This window comes from Apus apus, chromosome 3, assembly GCF_020740795.1.
Source record: "Apus apus isolate bApuApu2 chromosome 3, bApuApu2.pri.cur, whole genome shotgun sequence".
In the NCBI taxonomy this organism is placed as follows: Eukaryota; Metazoa; Chordata; class Aves; order Apodiformes; family Apodidae; genus Apus; species Apus apus.
In genome coordinates, this window is record NC_067284.1 from 13,341,261 (window position 1) to 13,357,719 (window position 16,459).

The following is a 16,459-nucleotide window of genomic DNA, read 5'->3' on the forward strand; positions in this document are numbered from 1 at the left end:
TACTAGCTTGTAATTACTTGATACTCGTAATATTTTGCTAGTCTGTCTGTAGTTGTTGTTACTAGTATGACAATTATATGAGGACATACAGCACAGACACAATTAGTTTGTTCTTTGTTTTGAAATTTAGATTCAGTTTTAGCTTCTGGGCCTAATCAAAGTATCATGGGACTTGGATTGGATACCTTGGAAGAACAAGAAGAAAATAAGGACTTCTTTGCCAAACTTGAACAAGAAGCTTCCTCTACTATTGATTATTCAAGATTAAACAAAGAGCTGGATTCCAATGATTCTGCATTACTAGCACCATTTGTACGGTAATTTAGAGACGAAAAGTTGTGGACGAGATGAGTGGACTCATGGGACTTGCATGTCTGAATGCCCTGAGATTTTGTGGGACAAGAGTCTGTATTTCAGTCAGGTTTTTGTTTATTTGCTGTGGGTTTTTTTCTTTGCATTTTTGTGGGGGTATTTTGGGGGGTTGCTTTTTATATGAAGACAAGGACGAGAGTGAGCTTAATAAATAAAAGAAAGGAAGAAGACGAGAGCATGACTTGGTGATGAGTGGACATAGCTGCACAGCTTTGTGTGTAAGAATAGTTAACAGGTTGATCTAACATTAATGAAGTAGACCAGGAGAGATTCTGTGTCCCCTTAGACATGATGGTACAAGTGAATCTAGAGGAAAGATAAAAAATCTCCATAGATTAGAGCAATCCATTTATAGTCAGTTACGTGAAAATAAGTTCAAACGTGTGAGAGAAACAGGTGAAGGGGGAATTCTGGCTGCTGTTGCTAAAAATGCTGAGTGCAAAGGAAACTTCCAATATGAAAATAGTTGGTGGAGGGGTCAAAATTCTGAGGTGTTCTAGGTAAGGACAAAACTTTACAGGGAAAGAGGAAAGAAAGGAGAGATGTTGTTGTTAATGCATAATGAGAAGGTCAGAACAGAAGCAAACCTGATGATAAAAATCTCTTTGAGAAGCTAATGTAGATGTTGGAGGGCCTACAGAAAGCATTATTTTAAGAGTTAGATTGAGAATTTTAACTACAGTTAATTGCAAATACATAAATATTTTAATAATTGATGACATCTGACTTTATAGCCTATGATTTGACATTCAGATTTTAGATTTTATTGCTAGTTGTAAGAAGTATCAAAATTCGGAGCTAGGAAAAAAAGGTGCTTATTTACTGTCCATGAAGAGACTAAAATTTTCATTTTGTTTCTCAGAAATGAAAAAAATGAAAAAGAAGAAGAAGCTGCACATGAAGCAAAATCTGGTAATAGCATCTTTCTAAATAAGTGATTTGAAAATTCTTTTTTTTTTTTATTTCAGTGTGTACACTAAGAATTGTGAGAACTTCACTGAACAAAGAGAAATGAAAGCTGTTGATTAGTGCTCCAGTTCAAATGCGGAGTCCTCAGAAAATGTCACATCAGGGTGCCAGAGGGGTATTGTAGGATCTTTATGTTTGTAGTGGGATGTAATTTAGAGGTCTGAAAAAAGGAATCTGTACTACAGCCTCGTAGCTTGTTCTGTACTTTGTCTTGTCTTTGGAGCTAGTCAGAAAACTTGGCTCATTATAGGTTTTGGATTCACAGGACAGTCCAGCATCCTTACTGAACTTTTTTGTTCTGAGCAATATGTAAACCAATTGATTTCTGTTCCTGTATCACCCTGACTTGTGGGTAGAGCTTTTGCTTATCTGAAAGCTAAAATAATTTTCATTCTAATGATCTTCATTTATCTCTAGTTTTTACATCAGCCTTTTAGGCTGCCTTTGCATTATGACTCTGCAGATTTTATTCAGACAGAGAATTATAGAGGTTTGCCTTTTGGCTTTGTGCTTTCTGTTTTAGATTTTTTTTTTTAAGTTCATTTTTAATATATTGTGATGTAAAAGACAGAAAAGAAAAAAAACAAACCCAACTATCAATCAAGAAATGAAGACAAAGTGACCATGATGTTTGAGTTACTCCTGTATCTTAACTGTCATCTGTATTTTTCTAGCATCTTTCATGCCTGAGCTTAATCTCTGTAATCTGCAGTGTTACTCTTACCTGATTTCCATGCTACATTCTTTTCATTTTGCTTGTCTTTCACTTGTCACCTCTCTCTATTTCGCTCTTTGTTGCTAGCATATGGTAAAGAGTGTATTCCTGTAATTTAATCAACAGATTGTATTTTCAGATCTATGTATTTCACTGAGCTTTTGAGAGGTCCTAATGTCAGGCTTCAATTTCCCAGACATGAAGAGGCTTTATTTATAAACCTTAACACAGGAAATCCTTTCTCTCTTAAAGCTTGGTTGTAGTGGAAATGCTACAATTTTTTGGCCATTTTCCTAACAAAACAGTTGAAATTACCTGATTGTTGTGGTCAGTTTTTTGAAACTGACACTTCTGATTTTTAGGAAAACAATTCCTGTGGAATACCTGGAATGGCCTATCCGTGTGTTGTGTGTGGTTTGATTTAGTCTTTCTCAAACTGCTATTCCATGAAATAGGAACCAAAATAGTGGATAATACATGTGCAGGAATAGTATAGGCACTGTGTATGTCTTAAGACAGTATGAGAAAGCTGTTTTCAGGTGATCAGACTTCTCATGATTCAAAACCAAAGGGAATGCCAAAAGAGTGACTTTTCACACTGTAGTTTCCATGTATTAGTTAGAATGTGAGTTGGTTGCATTGGTGACAAAACACAGAAAGAACATGTTATAAACCAGTGTTTTGAAATGCTGGTAGATTTAAGCATTATAGGTTGTTCAGAAACTGAACCCTCGAAGCACAGGAGCTGAGTGGGGGACAAGGAATCGGAACTTGTGGAATGGTGGGTGTAGGTAACTGCAGGAAGAGCATTTGACTCGCTTGTAAAATTCATTCTTTGACACACTTGTGTTTTTAAATAATGCTTGCTCTCGAGTTGGACCTGGTGATCCAAGCTGCTTGAGGAGGTGGTTCCGCTACCATCCCTGGAGACATCTAAAAAGACAGATGTGGTGCCAGGGGATAGGGTTTAGTGATGGATGTGGCAGAGTTAGGGTAGTCATTGTACTCAATGATCCTGAAGGTCTTTTCCAACCAGAGTGATACCGAGAGTGGCTCTTGTGCCACCAAAGCAGGTCAGAAGAAGCAGATTTACAGATTCTGAGCCTAAAAGCTGCTGGAGTTGTAAAGGGGTATGGACAGAGTACTTTGTCTGATGGAAATTTGCATCATTTCACCCATAAGCTAAAGTGGTTGAATAAAAGGGATTAATTCAAATATGCCTAAGGACACTGAGGTAAAGTATATCTGATCATAAGGCAAACTTCATTTGAATTTAGAGATATTATATGTGACTTTTACTGTAGTTTTAGTATCACACCCAGTTTTGAAACCTTTCTGTTGCCTTTGTGGAAGGCATAATAGTGGCAGCAGCTGTTCTTAGATGAGGGATTGGGGAAAAGAAATAGCATTTCCTTACTGCTTTGTCTTCCTTGGATAGTCATTCTATTTGATGTTTATTTTGCACTTCAGGCAGCTACAGTGAAGATTTTGAAGAAGAAGCAGATGCTAATCCTGTCTCTAAAACTGAGGGAAGTCAGGAGAATCAAAACATCATGTCAGGAGCTGATTTAAGTCCTCAAGAACAGGTATAACTTCCCAAATATTTATGTAACTTGCATGAATTGTGAAACCTCTGTAATGTATAACTGTAAATATAGTAAACCTTTACATATTATGTAGTGTCTGAAAGAAAAGAACTTAGTGGTCTAGGGACTATATTGTTCTATTAAGGATATACACTTTCTTGTAATAAATCACTGAAAGGATTGAGTTCTTTGCAGGGTTTCCTGCTTACTTCTCTTTTGAATTAAGAACTGTGAATGGGAGTGCACAAATTATGAGCTCAGATTGGAGCCTCAGCCTTGGAGTGGGCAGTAATTCATCCCTCTCTTGGAGATAGCAAGGTGGTGTTTACACCAGCAAGTGACACAGGCTGGGGGAAGTAGTTGTGGACAGGGAAGCAGTTTGGACAGAGGACCCAAAATCTACACAGTATGAGCTTTGGGGTATTATTGTTGATGAGTTTAGTCAGGTCTTGATGTGGAGCACATGTGGCTGGAGCACATCAGGTGGATTCCTGGAGCATGTGTTCTGATTATTTGTTTTATGAAAGGACTCTGTAGAGCACCATGTGTTCATATAATGGATAAATGTGGGGGATTTTAGGCCTTTTAAAGTAAGTTTATTAGAGTAGTATTTCTAATAAATGTTTTAAAAGAACAAATAGAATTAAGTGTAATGTACTTACCACCATGTTATTTTCTTTTCTCAAATTACAATGTAAGAGAACCAGGAAGGTGCAAAAATGTAATTTCATGTATGCAGAGCAGCATCTAGTGACCAGTCACTTGTGAGAGGGTTTATAGAGTACAGAGTGTTGAGAACCTTTTAGCACCCTAAGGGGAGTTTTAGAGAAGTGGATGTTCTTGGAGCACAAAGAACTGCTTAGTTCTAAGAACTGTTCTCAGGTTTTGGACCAACTTTTGAAGTTCATCCAGATTTTTCTTTTCCGTGAAATTCAAAGAGTAATTTTTTTTTTCTTTATTTTTGTTAGGAAGAAGCAAACACTGGCATGCTGGCTAAAGGTAAGATCTGATCAGTAGGAGAATACTAAATGTATATTTTTGAAACTCTCTTATTGGATTTCTACTATTTACTATTTTTCACCTCGTTCTGTTGTGTTCTACTGAAAGTCTGTTGGACTGAAATAGTTTTTAAAAAATCTGCATGTTAGCACTTCAAAGTGATCATTAACTTTTAAATTTTTTTTTTCATTTTACTACCTGAGTGAGGACTCAGATTTTGATGCTAGCAATTAGAGTTAATCTGTTTACCATTCATGGCATTAGACTAACCTAGATAGCATTCTTTACACATTTAGTACATGGAGATTTGGTGCACTTAAGAGAATTTCAGGTTTTTTAACATTGATCTTCTTGGTTTTAGTCGTATTACTTGATTCACAAGAGTCAACTAGAGAACTTCAAAAGGCTGTTGAAACATCAGATGTAGCTCCAGGTGAACAATACCTGCCTGAAGAAGTCAGTGGGATTGAAATGAACGAAGCAGGTAAGGGTTGCTTTAAAAAAAACAACAAACACACACACAAAACCCAAACCTCAAAATTGTGCTTTAGTAGAACAGATGGCTCTGATGTCTACATTTTTCTTAGGTTATCTGTGACATTGAGCCCTTGGCTCTTAGTAACAAGTCTTGAGGAGGAAATATTTCAGGAAGAAGTCATGCTTCTGCCAAAGAGACACCTTTTAATACTTTGCTATTGTAAAGTTACTTTTGACATTGCAGTTTGAGCTTAAGTGCCATCTGCTTTGGTTATTCCTCACAGCTAAAATTTGACAGCATTGAACACAACTATAAAATACAACTACACTGTTAGTTTTAGTACTAATAAAATGTTGAGGCGGGGTAGGGAGGGTGGAGAGGCATGAGAGGTAACTGAAACACAAGCTCCAGTGGGATGTTTCCCAAAACAGCAAATCCTGTAGTGCCTCTGATGAGCTTACATTTTCCACAGGTGCTTCCTATGGACAAACCAGCAGTGAGATGGAAGCATTACACCAAGCTTACCATCATATTGAGCAGTCTTTGGGAGACACTGATGAGCAGAAACTGCCCAGTTCTGCAGCAGCACTCACGGAGAACCTTCTGCAAGGGGTTCCACAAAATAATGACATCTGTTCAAAAAACATGTCAACCATTGAATCAGGTAAATGCCTCAAAGGAAGGCGTGTACTGTGCAAACATGTAAAATGAGTCAACTAGTAATATCTTTAATACTGCATTTATGAAATATTTTTTAATGTTGTCCTTTTTACAAGCACTTTTTCTAAGTTGTTTGTTTGTTTGTGGTGTTTTTTTTTATATTCCACTAACTAGACTTACCTACTGTGGAAGAATTCATGAAACCAATTAAAGGACATGCATCTGTTATCAGAAGTTTTGATGTGGAGCCCGGAAGGTATTTATTTCAGAATGCATTTAAGAATTGTAAATGCTTAAGTCCATTAACTATTTGTGAAAAACAGCTTACTAAGTAACTCATCTGTCTTTTTGCCTAATTAGCTACTGAAATTTCATTATGTCTTGCACTGGCATTATGGCATTTGCAGTGAATTGTAAAATGAGTATACAAGGTTAATTGGTTTAGACCAGGGATTTCCAAACTTTGTTTGAATGATAAGCAGTAATGTTTGCCAAATAATTTGGAGGAGATATCCACACGCTCACAGCTACCACAGCTGGGATTTCTACTTTCCCAGACTTCTGCTCTTTCCCTACCCCAATACATGGATTTCAGCCCACATTCTGTTCTATCTCTCATATCTCCCTAATCTAAGATTAAGTCCTCTTATTCTGCTTAATCTAGTGATTCTTGCTAACCTGTTCTCCATACCTCCTCCTGGTTTGCCCTGACTGTTGCATCTAGAGCAGAAATCACTGGCCCTGGAACTGGCAGAAATAGGTTATGTTTAGCAAATCAGTTTTGGGAGCTTATTATGTAGCTGCACCCAGCTGAAATCACAATCTGTTGTTTTATTAGCATTAGTTGAGTGCTTGCAGGTGTTTGTCTTGTAGCCAGATTTGGTACCTCCACAAAATAGTTACTGCTGGGAAATGTCTCTTGTTCCACAGTGTGGGAGTGAATCTGGATAACTAAATCTGCAAGGTCCTTCCTAAAAGAAGCTTAGTGGCTCTTTCAAATTGCAGCACTCTTTACAGCTGATACCTAAAGGGAAAGTGACCCCCTTTTTCCAGAGTGATAGAAAGGTCAAGGGCAAAAAATCTTGTTATATTTGACTGTATTCCTTTCTCTTGTAGTTCTGAGAAACTGGTGGACAGCACTGCTAATGACCTTGTCAGCTACTTGCCCTTTGAAGAGGGCCAGAAGAGTACAGTCTGGGAGACAGACTTGCTTGAAAACTTGAACAGAGAAAAGAGCATCTTTCAGACAGCTATGAATGATGATAACTTACAGAGAATAATTGAGAAAGAAATTCAGACCAGTCAAGTACAGCCTGACATACTAAGAGAAGAAATAGTACAAGACGCTCAGCCTTCAGAAGGCAGCAAAACTGAACGAGTAAGTAATACCAAGCATTTTTTTTATTATATGGAAATACACTTAAAATGTATATATTTTTATACTGCCTGTCATTTCATTGTGCTCTGAGTTTAGAAATTGAGAGTCTTTTGCTGTTTTTCCTGAAACTCTTATGTTACAATTGCCATTGTTAGAGGTAGCCAAATCCATGGGCTTTGGGACCAGTGGGATTCTTCCTGTCCCAGGCTAATACACAAAGGCTGCTGTGGTTCAGTGTCCCCAGCTTGAGCTAGCAGTGAGCCTGGGCATGTGTTCCCACTGGGGGGACATGGATGAACACACTCAGGCTCAGAATAGAGAGCATACCTATAGAGAACACAGGTAGAAATACAGTTCAATAAGTATAGGAGAGACTGCAGTGATCAATGTAGGGCTTAGACAAGTGTAGTGACCTGCAACCTGGTCTTGTCACCAGCTTCTTTAATCTCATTTTCCTCCATTTCCCACACTTGTTCCTGCTTGATCCACCTTAATCTCTCCCTTTTACCTGTTTTTTGTCCGTTTCCTAAACATCCTGTAATTCTTGCACATTCTCACAATCCTCTCAAACGTTCTATAACAAGATTAACACAATCCCAGATATTCTGCCTGCGTCCCCAATTCCTCTTCTCCCTGCATCCCCTAAGTTAGCCCCACACTCCTTTTTGCAGTCACCACTTCTGTCTGCAAGGAGTTCCAGGGAGAGATGTTGTTTGGCTGATTCGGCCTGGTGGAATTCCTGCCAGGGCTGAGCTTACTTCATTTGTTGGTATTAGGAGTTCTGTGTTCTGGTTTTGGTGATCAAGTTTAGTAGGCTTCCTCTGCCTGCCACTGTTCTTCCCACCACTGGGTTTGTGTTCACTGTGCATAGCCTTTAGGCATGAGCTACATTCCTTGGTAAGCTAAAGATCCTGTAATACAACTTCCCAGAACAGTTAAAAGGAGCCAGTACAAAATACACTTATTTATACTTCTGAAGTAGTAAAATTCTTCAAAAGTACCTACTATTAATTTGGTTAAGAATAATACTTCCCACTGCCCCAAGTCTTACATCTGTGTAATTCTGGTAACTGGTTGTATGTTCTTTTAGTAGTGAAAGCTAACTTCAGATTACACTAGAGTCTAAAACTTGTTTTGAACAAATGTGCTCTATTACAGGTTTTTCAGTCTTGTTCCTTGAAAAATGGAAGATCAGAATCAATGACCACTAAACCAGTGTTACACAAGAATATCAGAAGTCCAGCATCTTTGCATAAAAAGAAATCTTTTTATAGTCCTTATGGGGCAGTTAAAAGTTCTGGATATGGGAAACCCACTTCACTCACAAAACAGTCTTTTCCAGCTAGTGAAAAGAAAACACAAAAAGAAACTTTCAAAAAGACCCCTGTGAAAGCCAGAAGTCCTGCAGACAGAGCAAGATCTAAAGGTAATTTTATTTTAAGAAGTTTGAGTTGTAAGAGCCAGAGAGCTTTGCTGTTCACTCCTCACATTAAAAATCAGCATGTAATGATGCTGTGATCAGCATGAAGGTGCTGGAAGACAGACTTTTAAATAAAGCTTTGCACTGTAGCCTCGTTTCCTTTCCGCTCACCACCACTGCCTATGAGACTTACCTGTTGTTCACCAGTAGGATTTAAACAATTGGAAAAGCTGGTGTTCAGAAATAAGCATCTGCAAGCTAAGTTTGCTGACACACTAACTTCTGTGTGTGATGCAGAATTTCTCTTCTCAGCTTCTTTTTATCTTTGCTTTCCTAGAGTGCAAAGAAAGCACTAAAAAGAAAGTGCTGTTTCTCTGTTCACATCTCTCATGACACTAAGGAAAGGCAAGTACCAGTGTAGTCCTGTGAAAGCTGTGTTGCAAGTAAAGGGCTGAACTTTTTTTAGTTTGGGGTGAAGCCTGAAGAGTTTCATGAGATGATCCAGCTTCGTGTCTTTGCAGATGATATTTGCCATCTCTGAGGCATGGGAAAATAGCTCTACAGATGCCCAGGTTTTAGCACAGTTCTAGCACGTAATGCTTTTAAAACCCCTGCAAGTAGTGTTGGAAAAAACAGTTTAGGATTGTGTTGCCTGTTTTAGGGAGATGCTTCAGTGGCAGCTGTCAAACTGGTGTCTTCCTCAATGCATTCCTGTGGCACTCCCTGGGGGAGGTTTTACAGCCAGATTGAGGTGAAGTGAATGATGACAGCAGAGAAAACAAGGCCACTAGCCTCATTCAAACATGTTTTTCCCTCTCTAGCCATAGCTATTCTCCACAGCAGTTTCAGGTGCCTCCAGAAGCTAACTCAGGAGAGTGCATGCTGTAGGGGCCTCAGTAGCTAGAAAGAGAAGGGCATTGAATCAAACAATCCCCTAATCACTAGTGCTGAGGGAGCGCCTTTGTGAGGGATAACATGAAAAACGTAAAAAGTATTATATTTGGAAAGTGGTCATTGCCTGTTTCTTTTCAGGTTAAGCATTCCTAAGCAGGAGCTGCTAGCTTCCATTGCTATAGGCAGACATGAATTGGGAGTTGTAGTTAATATCTGTATTTCAGAAGACTGAGGTGTGAGTAGTTCCATGTTAGTTACTCTCTAGGGGACACTTACCTGTTTTTTAATTTCCAGTCAAGTTGCTATTTGATGCAACAGGGGGACCTTGCATGTCCTTGTATGCTGTCTGCACTCCCAAGTCCATTTTGAAAACTGTGTCCTATCTTTACCATAGCTTGAAATCCACTGTGTTTCTGTATACTTAGATAACTGTCCATTTCTTGAGCAGACAACCTTTTGCATAAAGGTTTTATTATCCAGCTACTTCTTTCAGTTGTTCACTGGGGTTTTGTTTTGTCATCATTTTCTTATTTGAAAAACTACAACATTTTCCATAATGCCTCATTGTTCTCAAGTTTCTACATTTAATTTAACTGTTCTACAAGCTGAATTTTCATTTATGTGCCTAAGGCGTAGATTGCATGAATAGATTTTTTGAAATTACATTAAATTCTGAATTTAATTTTGTTCTATTTTACTGTCTGCTTAAATGAAGAAGCCTTATTTGCTACTAGGATAACAAGATCTGCAACAAATGTACCAACTTGGAAGGCAAATTTTAACAGAGTTATGTCTGGCCAATCAGTTGTTAACAATCTTGGACACCAGGCTGTGGATTATTGCAGGCAGTATCAGCAGGTAAGTAATAATCAGTGATGCTCCTACTTATAGTAGGTACAACTTGGTTTGCAAGCCTGTTTGGTCAAGACTTTTAATAATTAGCACAAGATTGACAAATGCTGAAATATAAAGACAAATACTAGGTTTTGCTTTTAAAAATACAGAAGTATAATCTTACTGCTTTTCAGTTGCTTGCATAATTCTATGACTTAGGTGTTTCTATATACTTAAAGTTGGAATGCTTAGTAATTTCAAAAAATTATTATTTTGTGGTAAAAAAGGGAAAAATTTTAAATAAAACTTTCAAGTAAAAGTATTCTGTTGTGAATGCTAAATAGTACTGCTGTCTGGGGATTTTTTTTAATTTGCATTGCATTGAGTAATAGTACCTTCTGACTTCTCCAGGTGACTGGATTTGCAGTACCATGATGGATTTTTCTTCTTCCTTATAAACTGTATAAAAAATTACTCATTGAATACCAAAATCTTTAGTGCTTTTCAAAAAGTAGGATGCATAACAGAATAATTCTGTTAGCTGTGTAGTGGCTTTCATATGAGAGGTGTTTGTCTCTTGTTAAAAACAAGAAAAATTGCTTGTTTTCCTCATACATATTTTGGAAGTGGGAAGGTAGCTCATTAAAGTAAATCCAGGATGTTTTGCTATCAGTATTTTGGAGGTTATTTTTATTTGTTTTCCAGTGCTATATGTGATTGCCAAGAGACAGACAAGCCAGTTAAGTAAAATTTAAGAGTGGAATTTTTGGTAAACAATCAGCTCAGTGTAACGTTTCCTTGTATTTTCCTCTTCATTAGGATTTATCGTTTTCTCCTATCAAAAGTTGTGACAGAGAACTATATTTGCTAAAACGACTGCAGGTTGCAGAGGAAGATCTGAGTGCAGCTCGTGATTTGGTCCGACAACTGGGCAGCAGAGTTTCAGAAACAGAGAAAGAAATGGAGACAAAGATAGTAGAACTGAAAACACAGCATGAAAAAGAGCTTTCTCGCTTGGGTCAGGAAAGCTATGTTCTTCAGAGTAAGGTATTTCACCACCTCTTATCCCACTGCTATGGAGCAGAAGAAACATTGCTTCTGAAAATTAAATTAATGTTGTCCTGCAGGAGTGATTAAAGAACAGTAAATCCAGATTTACACACACACACTGCTAGTTTGTAAATGCCTATCCACTGTTACATGTCTTGCCCGTAAGACACCTTCTTTATATTTTTTCAAGAGAGATAAATTATTGTTATCCCTATTGTTATCTTTTAGTTTGCTATTTTGAGAGTTCTGTAGCAGGTTTTTTGCAAAGATTTAACTCACTCGTATGTCAAAATAAATTAAAAAAAAGAGATTAACAGCTACTACTATATAGCATATTCCCAGTGTTATTCCACTTATAGCCTCTTGTCTAGATACATAAGAATGGAAGAGTGAGTGTTAAACCTTGTTAACCTTCCCAAACTTTTTATACTTTGTTCCTGTTTTGTAGTGTTTCTGTTAAACTCCAGCAAGGTTAGCTCAGAGGTCTACTTTCATATCTGAATGGAAAGACTGACCTATCTATATGATAAAGTGTAGCCTTGCAGAGAATTCCATATTGCCAATAAAATTTTCTTATTAGTTGTGTGTCTTTTTCTTTCTGAAAGTTAAGAAGTATGGAAGAGCTGACTAAAGAAAAGCAATGGACCCATCATACAGAAGCAATTCCTGTAACTGAAGAAAAACTGGCACAGATACAAAAAGAAATTGAAGATCAAGAGGTCATCATTCAAGGTTATCAACAGGTACGTCACAGAGCATATTAAGCTGTGTTCAAGCCAGTTTCAAGAACAAAATTGCTTAAAGGTTATTACTTTTCTATTGAAAACTGTTGTCTTGCTATCTAAAAAGTGGATTAAATTTAGGTATGAAGAGCAAACGTATTGCACATTTAAAAAGTATTTCACACATGGTCTAGTGTGGGCTAAGTTTTTCCCTTTTTCCATGTAAGTGTTCTACATTGTTAAAAATATTCTGACTTGTCAGTTGAGAACTGGGAAGATGCTTTATGGCCAATAATGAACCACAAACTTTGTGTTTCAAATATAGTAGAAAACTAGTCTTTGTAAGCAGTATTAGAAATCTGGAGGGTTCTGGTTTTAAGATGTTTTTCAAAGGATCAAAGCAGCTGATTTCAAGGAAACATTATTAGAATCATAGAATAGTTTGGGTTGGAAGGGACCTTAAAGATCATCTAGTTCCAAACCCCCTACATGGGCAGGGACACCTCCCACTAAATCAGGCTGCTCAGAGCCCCATCCAACCTGGCCTTGAACACTTCCAGGGATGGGGCTTCTACAACTTCCTTTGGCAACCTGTTCCACTGTCTCACCCCCCTCACAGTGAAGGATTTCTTCCTGATGTCTAACCTAAATCTCCCCTCTTCCAGTTTTAAGTCATTATCCCTTGTCCTCTCACTACAAGCCCTTGTAAAAAGTCCCTCCCCAGCTTTCCTGTAGGTAGATACTAGTTTGCCTGATTTTTATTCCTCAGTGTAGTAACAAATAATGCAAACTGAGTCATTTTGAACACTTGCAGCTATAAAGTGAAATAGATTAGTTCAACTAGCTTCCAGCTGATGCTCAGCAGCATTCCTTGGTGTAGGCACAATGTCTGGCCAGTATGGCTGTGAGCATCCTGAATCATTGATGGTTTGTGTCCACAGGATTGGAGCTTGGGCAGGCTGAGCACTGATCTGTCAGCACCCATCCATATATGTGCTTTTAGAATATAGCTGGGATAGCTTTGCAGAGGAACTGCCCTGGGTTCTCCAGAGTGAGCACTTAGACAAGGTTGTAGAGGTCACTGTATACTACATTAGCATAAAGATAAGGAAAGTAAACATCCATTTTAGAAATGCAGTAATATTTAGTGTTTTCTTCCATTGTTTCAGTAGGCAAGCTATGCAAGTCATAGACAAATGTTTTTAAACTGGATAAAACAGTGATTTATTAACATTGTTTTAACTTTGTCTGTCTCATCTTAGGAAAATGAGAGGTTGTACAAACAAACAAAAGAGCTACAGATCCAGAACAAAAAAAATGAGGAACGTATGTTTAAGGAGAATCAGTCTTTAGTGTCTGAATTAAAAGCCATAAGGTAGGCTTACTTAAACATTCAACTTAAAATCTCTGGAGTTTTCAGCTGTGTTTATTATTTTTATTTGCAAATAATCACTGCAGAGTCTGTCAGATGGGTGTTTTTCAGTGTCTTGGAGTTTGTGTTTTTATTTTTTCTTTTGAGAATTGATTTAGGTTGATTATGGGCATTTAATTCTTAGTCTTCTTGCTAGTCTTGCAGACCTGTGGGAAGACTACAGTCTTCCATTTGGGGACTATCTCAATGCTAAAATTCAAATATTCACATCAGAGTGTAGTCCATATTCTGCACTTGTCCCAGTGTTACCTGTCAAAAAGTTTTGATACACTGTAAGATACACAGGAGATCAGGGACCACAAGAGATCCTGGTAGTGGAGGAACCATTAGATTCACTGCACTGTAGGTCCTCTAAGATTTGCATCCTATGCTAGCAACATAATAAAAACCCAGCAGCTGTGAGTATTCCTCATTTACAAATCTTTGCCATAGATGAGTTGCACTGAGGCAGAGCAGGTTTTGTTTCACTCCCTTCTGTAGTCCTAAAAAACAACCAGTGCAAGGTGAGCAGATTTCACCTTACAGGTGAAATTTTTGTGCTTAAAGTTGTACTGCATAGTTGCTTCTTTCTTTGTGTTAAGCCTGCACAGATTGACTTCATAATACCATTTTTGGGGAGGTTGTGTTTGGTTTGTAGTGTGCCACTGTTAGTACACCAAGTCACTGAATTGCATAAATGTTTTTGCTGTTACCATTTAGGGAAAAGATAGAGAAGACAAATAGCACCCAGTTGCAGAATGTGCAGGATTCTGAGCAAGCCAGAAATCAGAGTTTCACAGAGTTGATCTCAGAGCTTCGAGCAGCACAGGTAGGAATATGCCAAGCCTGGTTTTTATGTGTTCATACCAAAAACACATAACCATCCATGTTGTAGACTAATAATGTAAATGCAGAAAGTACTGGAGCACGCTATGATTTGCTGTGCTGGTGTATCAGAAATGTCTCATCAGATGAACTCTAGAACAAAAGCCTGAGAACAATACCAAAACTAGAAAACCTTGTTGCTGCTGTGGTCTGACACAGTCATTTTGTGGTGAAAAAGCATGGTCAGATCTTTTGTATGACAAGGTGTGTTTAGTTTTTTTTGTCTTATCATTTTCTGTGAAACTCAGAAGAAAGAAACTAAACTAGAAGAAGAGATAAAGCGTCTCAAGCAAGATAAGCAAGCTCTGGAGGTAGACTTGGGACAAGCAAAGAAGGAGAGAGATTTAGCAAAAGTCCAGGTTGCAGTCACATCAGGTAAAGCACCTTCATTTTGCCTAGCCTGTGCTTCAGTAAATAACTCTGTAACTAAAACCTGTCACTTCTTAAAATATTCCTTAGTCAAATGAATCTAGACCATTTCCAGATAATGGGTAAACTTCTAATAAAAGCACAGAGTGAAGGACATGCTACAGTACCCATTGGCATTCTGTTCAAAAGCCTGTTCTTGGATCCAGCCAAACTCTTTGTTGTTGCCTATTAAGTTTGATTTCTTGCTCATCTTCCACTGGGCATGGAAAATAATTCCGTTTATGTGACAAATCTTTTCATAAGAAAAGTTTTACTGTGTTGCATCTCAGTCTCCTATTTAGATTTTGCCCTTTTTTTTAACCTGTAACTTATGCCCTGTGACTTTTTTTCAACATTCTCATCCAAACTCACTCTTTCCATTTTGATTTTATCTTTCTTCATGAGAGAGGACCAGAAACTGGACTCTGTCTCTTCCAGTATCAGGCATCACAAGTGCTAAGAGCTGTAATAGTTACCTCCACATACCCTTAAAATGCTTGGTTGCTAAATGGGAAGGATATGGTCAGCAGGTATCTAAGCACGTATTCTATATTGTCATCTGAGTTGTTATTGAAAATGTGTTTACTGGAGTGTGATCATGAGAAGATCAACCTGGGATTCTGTTTTAAATATTTTCCATGGTAGATTCTGAAACATTGAGTACTACTATGTATGAGAGAAAAAAGGGTATTGTTGTGGGTTGTGGAGTCTTTTTCAAATACTGTTGTGTTTAAAATCCTATTTAGGGTCTGTTTTTTAAACAGTTCTGCAGTAACAGAATTGTCAAAAGAGCAAATGTATGAAATGTACTAAGAAGGATAGTATTGACTCATTACTTCTTCAATACATAATTACTAATAAAACAATACTAAAGATGCTTTGTTCTTGTAGGTGAGAAATCGTATGAATTTAAAGTTAAGGAAGAATCATACAAACAGGAAATAAGTAATTTAAAAAGAAGACTTCAGTGGTATGCAGAAAATCAAGATCTTCTGGATAAAGATGCAGCCCGTCTTAAAGATGCAAGGGAAGAAATTGAGAAACTAAAACTAGAGGTGATAATATCTAGATTTATCTAAGAAGTTGGAACTTAAATTTTTTTCTTTTCTAGGGACAAATATAACGTAATCCTGTCCTTTGTACCAATCCCATTTTTTTCAAGAAAAAAACATGTAAACTCTTTACAACCTTTAAGTAAAATGTGAGTCCTCCTATGTAAAATTGATACTGCTACATATGCAGAGAGAGTTGGAAGTGCAGAATGCTTAAAACCTAGTGTTTAAAAACAATGAAAAGCATTGACTTCATAGAAAGAATCAAATTTGTCACGTTGTGCTGGCATAAAAGCATTATTGATGCTCTAACAATGCCAATGTGTGAGAGAAATGAAGACAGGAATACTTCCAACTATACAAAGTGTAATTATCCCTGTACAGTGCTCAAGGTAGGATATTCAATTTTAGATTAAAACTTTGAGTCTTCATGGCCAGGCTTTATGGGAGTGTAGGAGTGTTAGCTTTCCAGTTCCTTCTCCTGATCCTGAGAATCAGTATTTATTCAGGCACAACATAACATTGCTTTTTGGCTGTTTCTATATCTCATCACAGAACATTACCTTGCAAATCACAAACTGTTAACTCACCCAGAATCCATGTAATGCACTGTAGTACTTTTGTCA

At 37.6% G+C, this 16,459-nt stretch overlaps 1 protein-coding gene across 5 annotated transcripts in view; it reads left to right on the forward strand.

Annotated features, from left to right (window-relative positions):
• CEP162 (centrosomal protein 162) overlaps nt 1-16,459 on the forward strand; it is a 45,674-nt gene that overhangs the window by 14,415 nt on the left and 14,800 nt on the right. For all 5 annotated transcript variants that reach the window (XM_051614765.1, XM_051614767.1, XM_051614768.1 and 2 more), the window contains 16 exons: nt 131-317; nt 1,235-1,284; nt 3,527-3,642; nt 4,611-4,641; nt 5,003-5,125; nt 5,592-5,783; nt 5,954-6,035; nt 6,896-7,157; nt 8,316-8,583; nt 10,187-10,329; nt 11,125-11,352; nt 11,961-12,098; nt 13,340-13,452; nt 14,209-14,317; nt 14,622-14,748; nt 15,673-15,836. In XM_051614765.1, the coding sequence (XP_051470725.1) occupies nt 131-317; nt 1,235-1,284; nt 3,527-3,642; nt 4,611-4,641; nt 5,003-5,125; nt 5,592-5,783; nt 5,954-6,035; nt 6,896-7,157; nt 8,316-8,583; nt 10,187-10,329; nt 11,125-11,352; nt 11,961-12,098; nt 13,340-13,452; nt 14,209-14,317; nt 14,622-14,748; nt 15,673-15,836 (2,333 nt within the window). The remainder of the gene's footprint in view (nt 1-130; nt 318-1,234; nt 1,285-3,526; nt 3,643-4,610; nt 4,642-5,002; nt 5,126-5,591; nt 5,784-5,953; nt 6,036-6,895; nt 7,158-8,315; nt 8,584-10,186; nt 10,330-11,124; nt 11,353-11,960; nt 12,099-13,339; nt 13,453-14,208; nt 14,318-14,621; nt 14,749-15,672; nt 15,837-16,459) is intronic.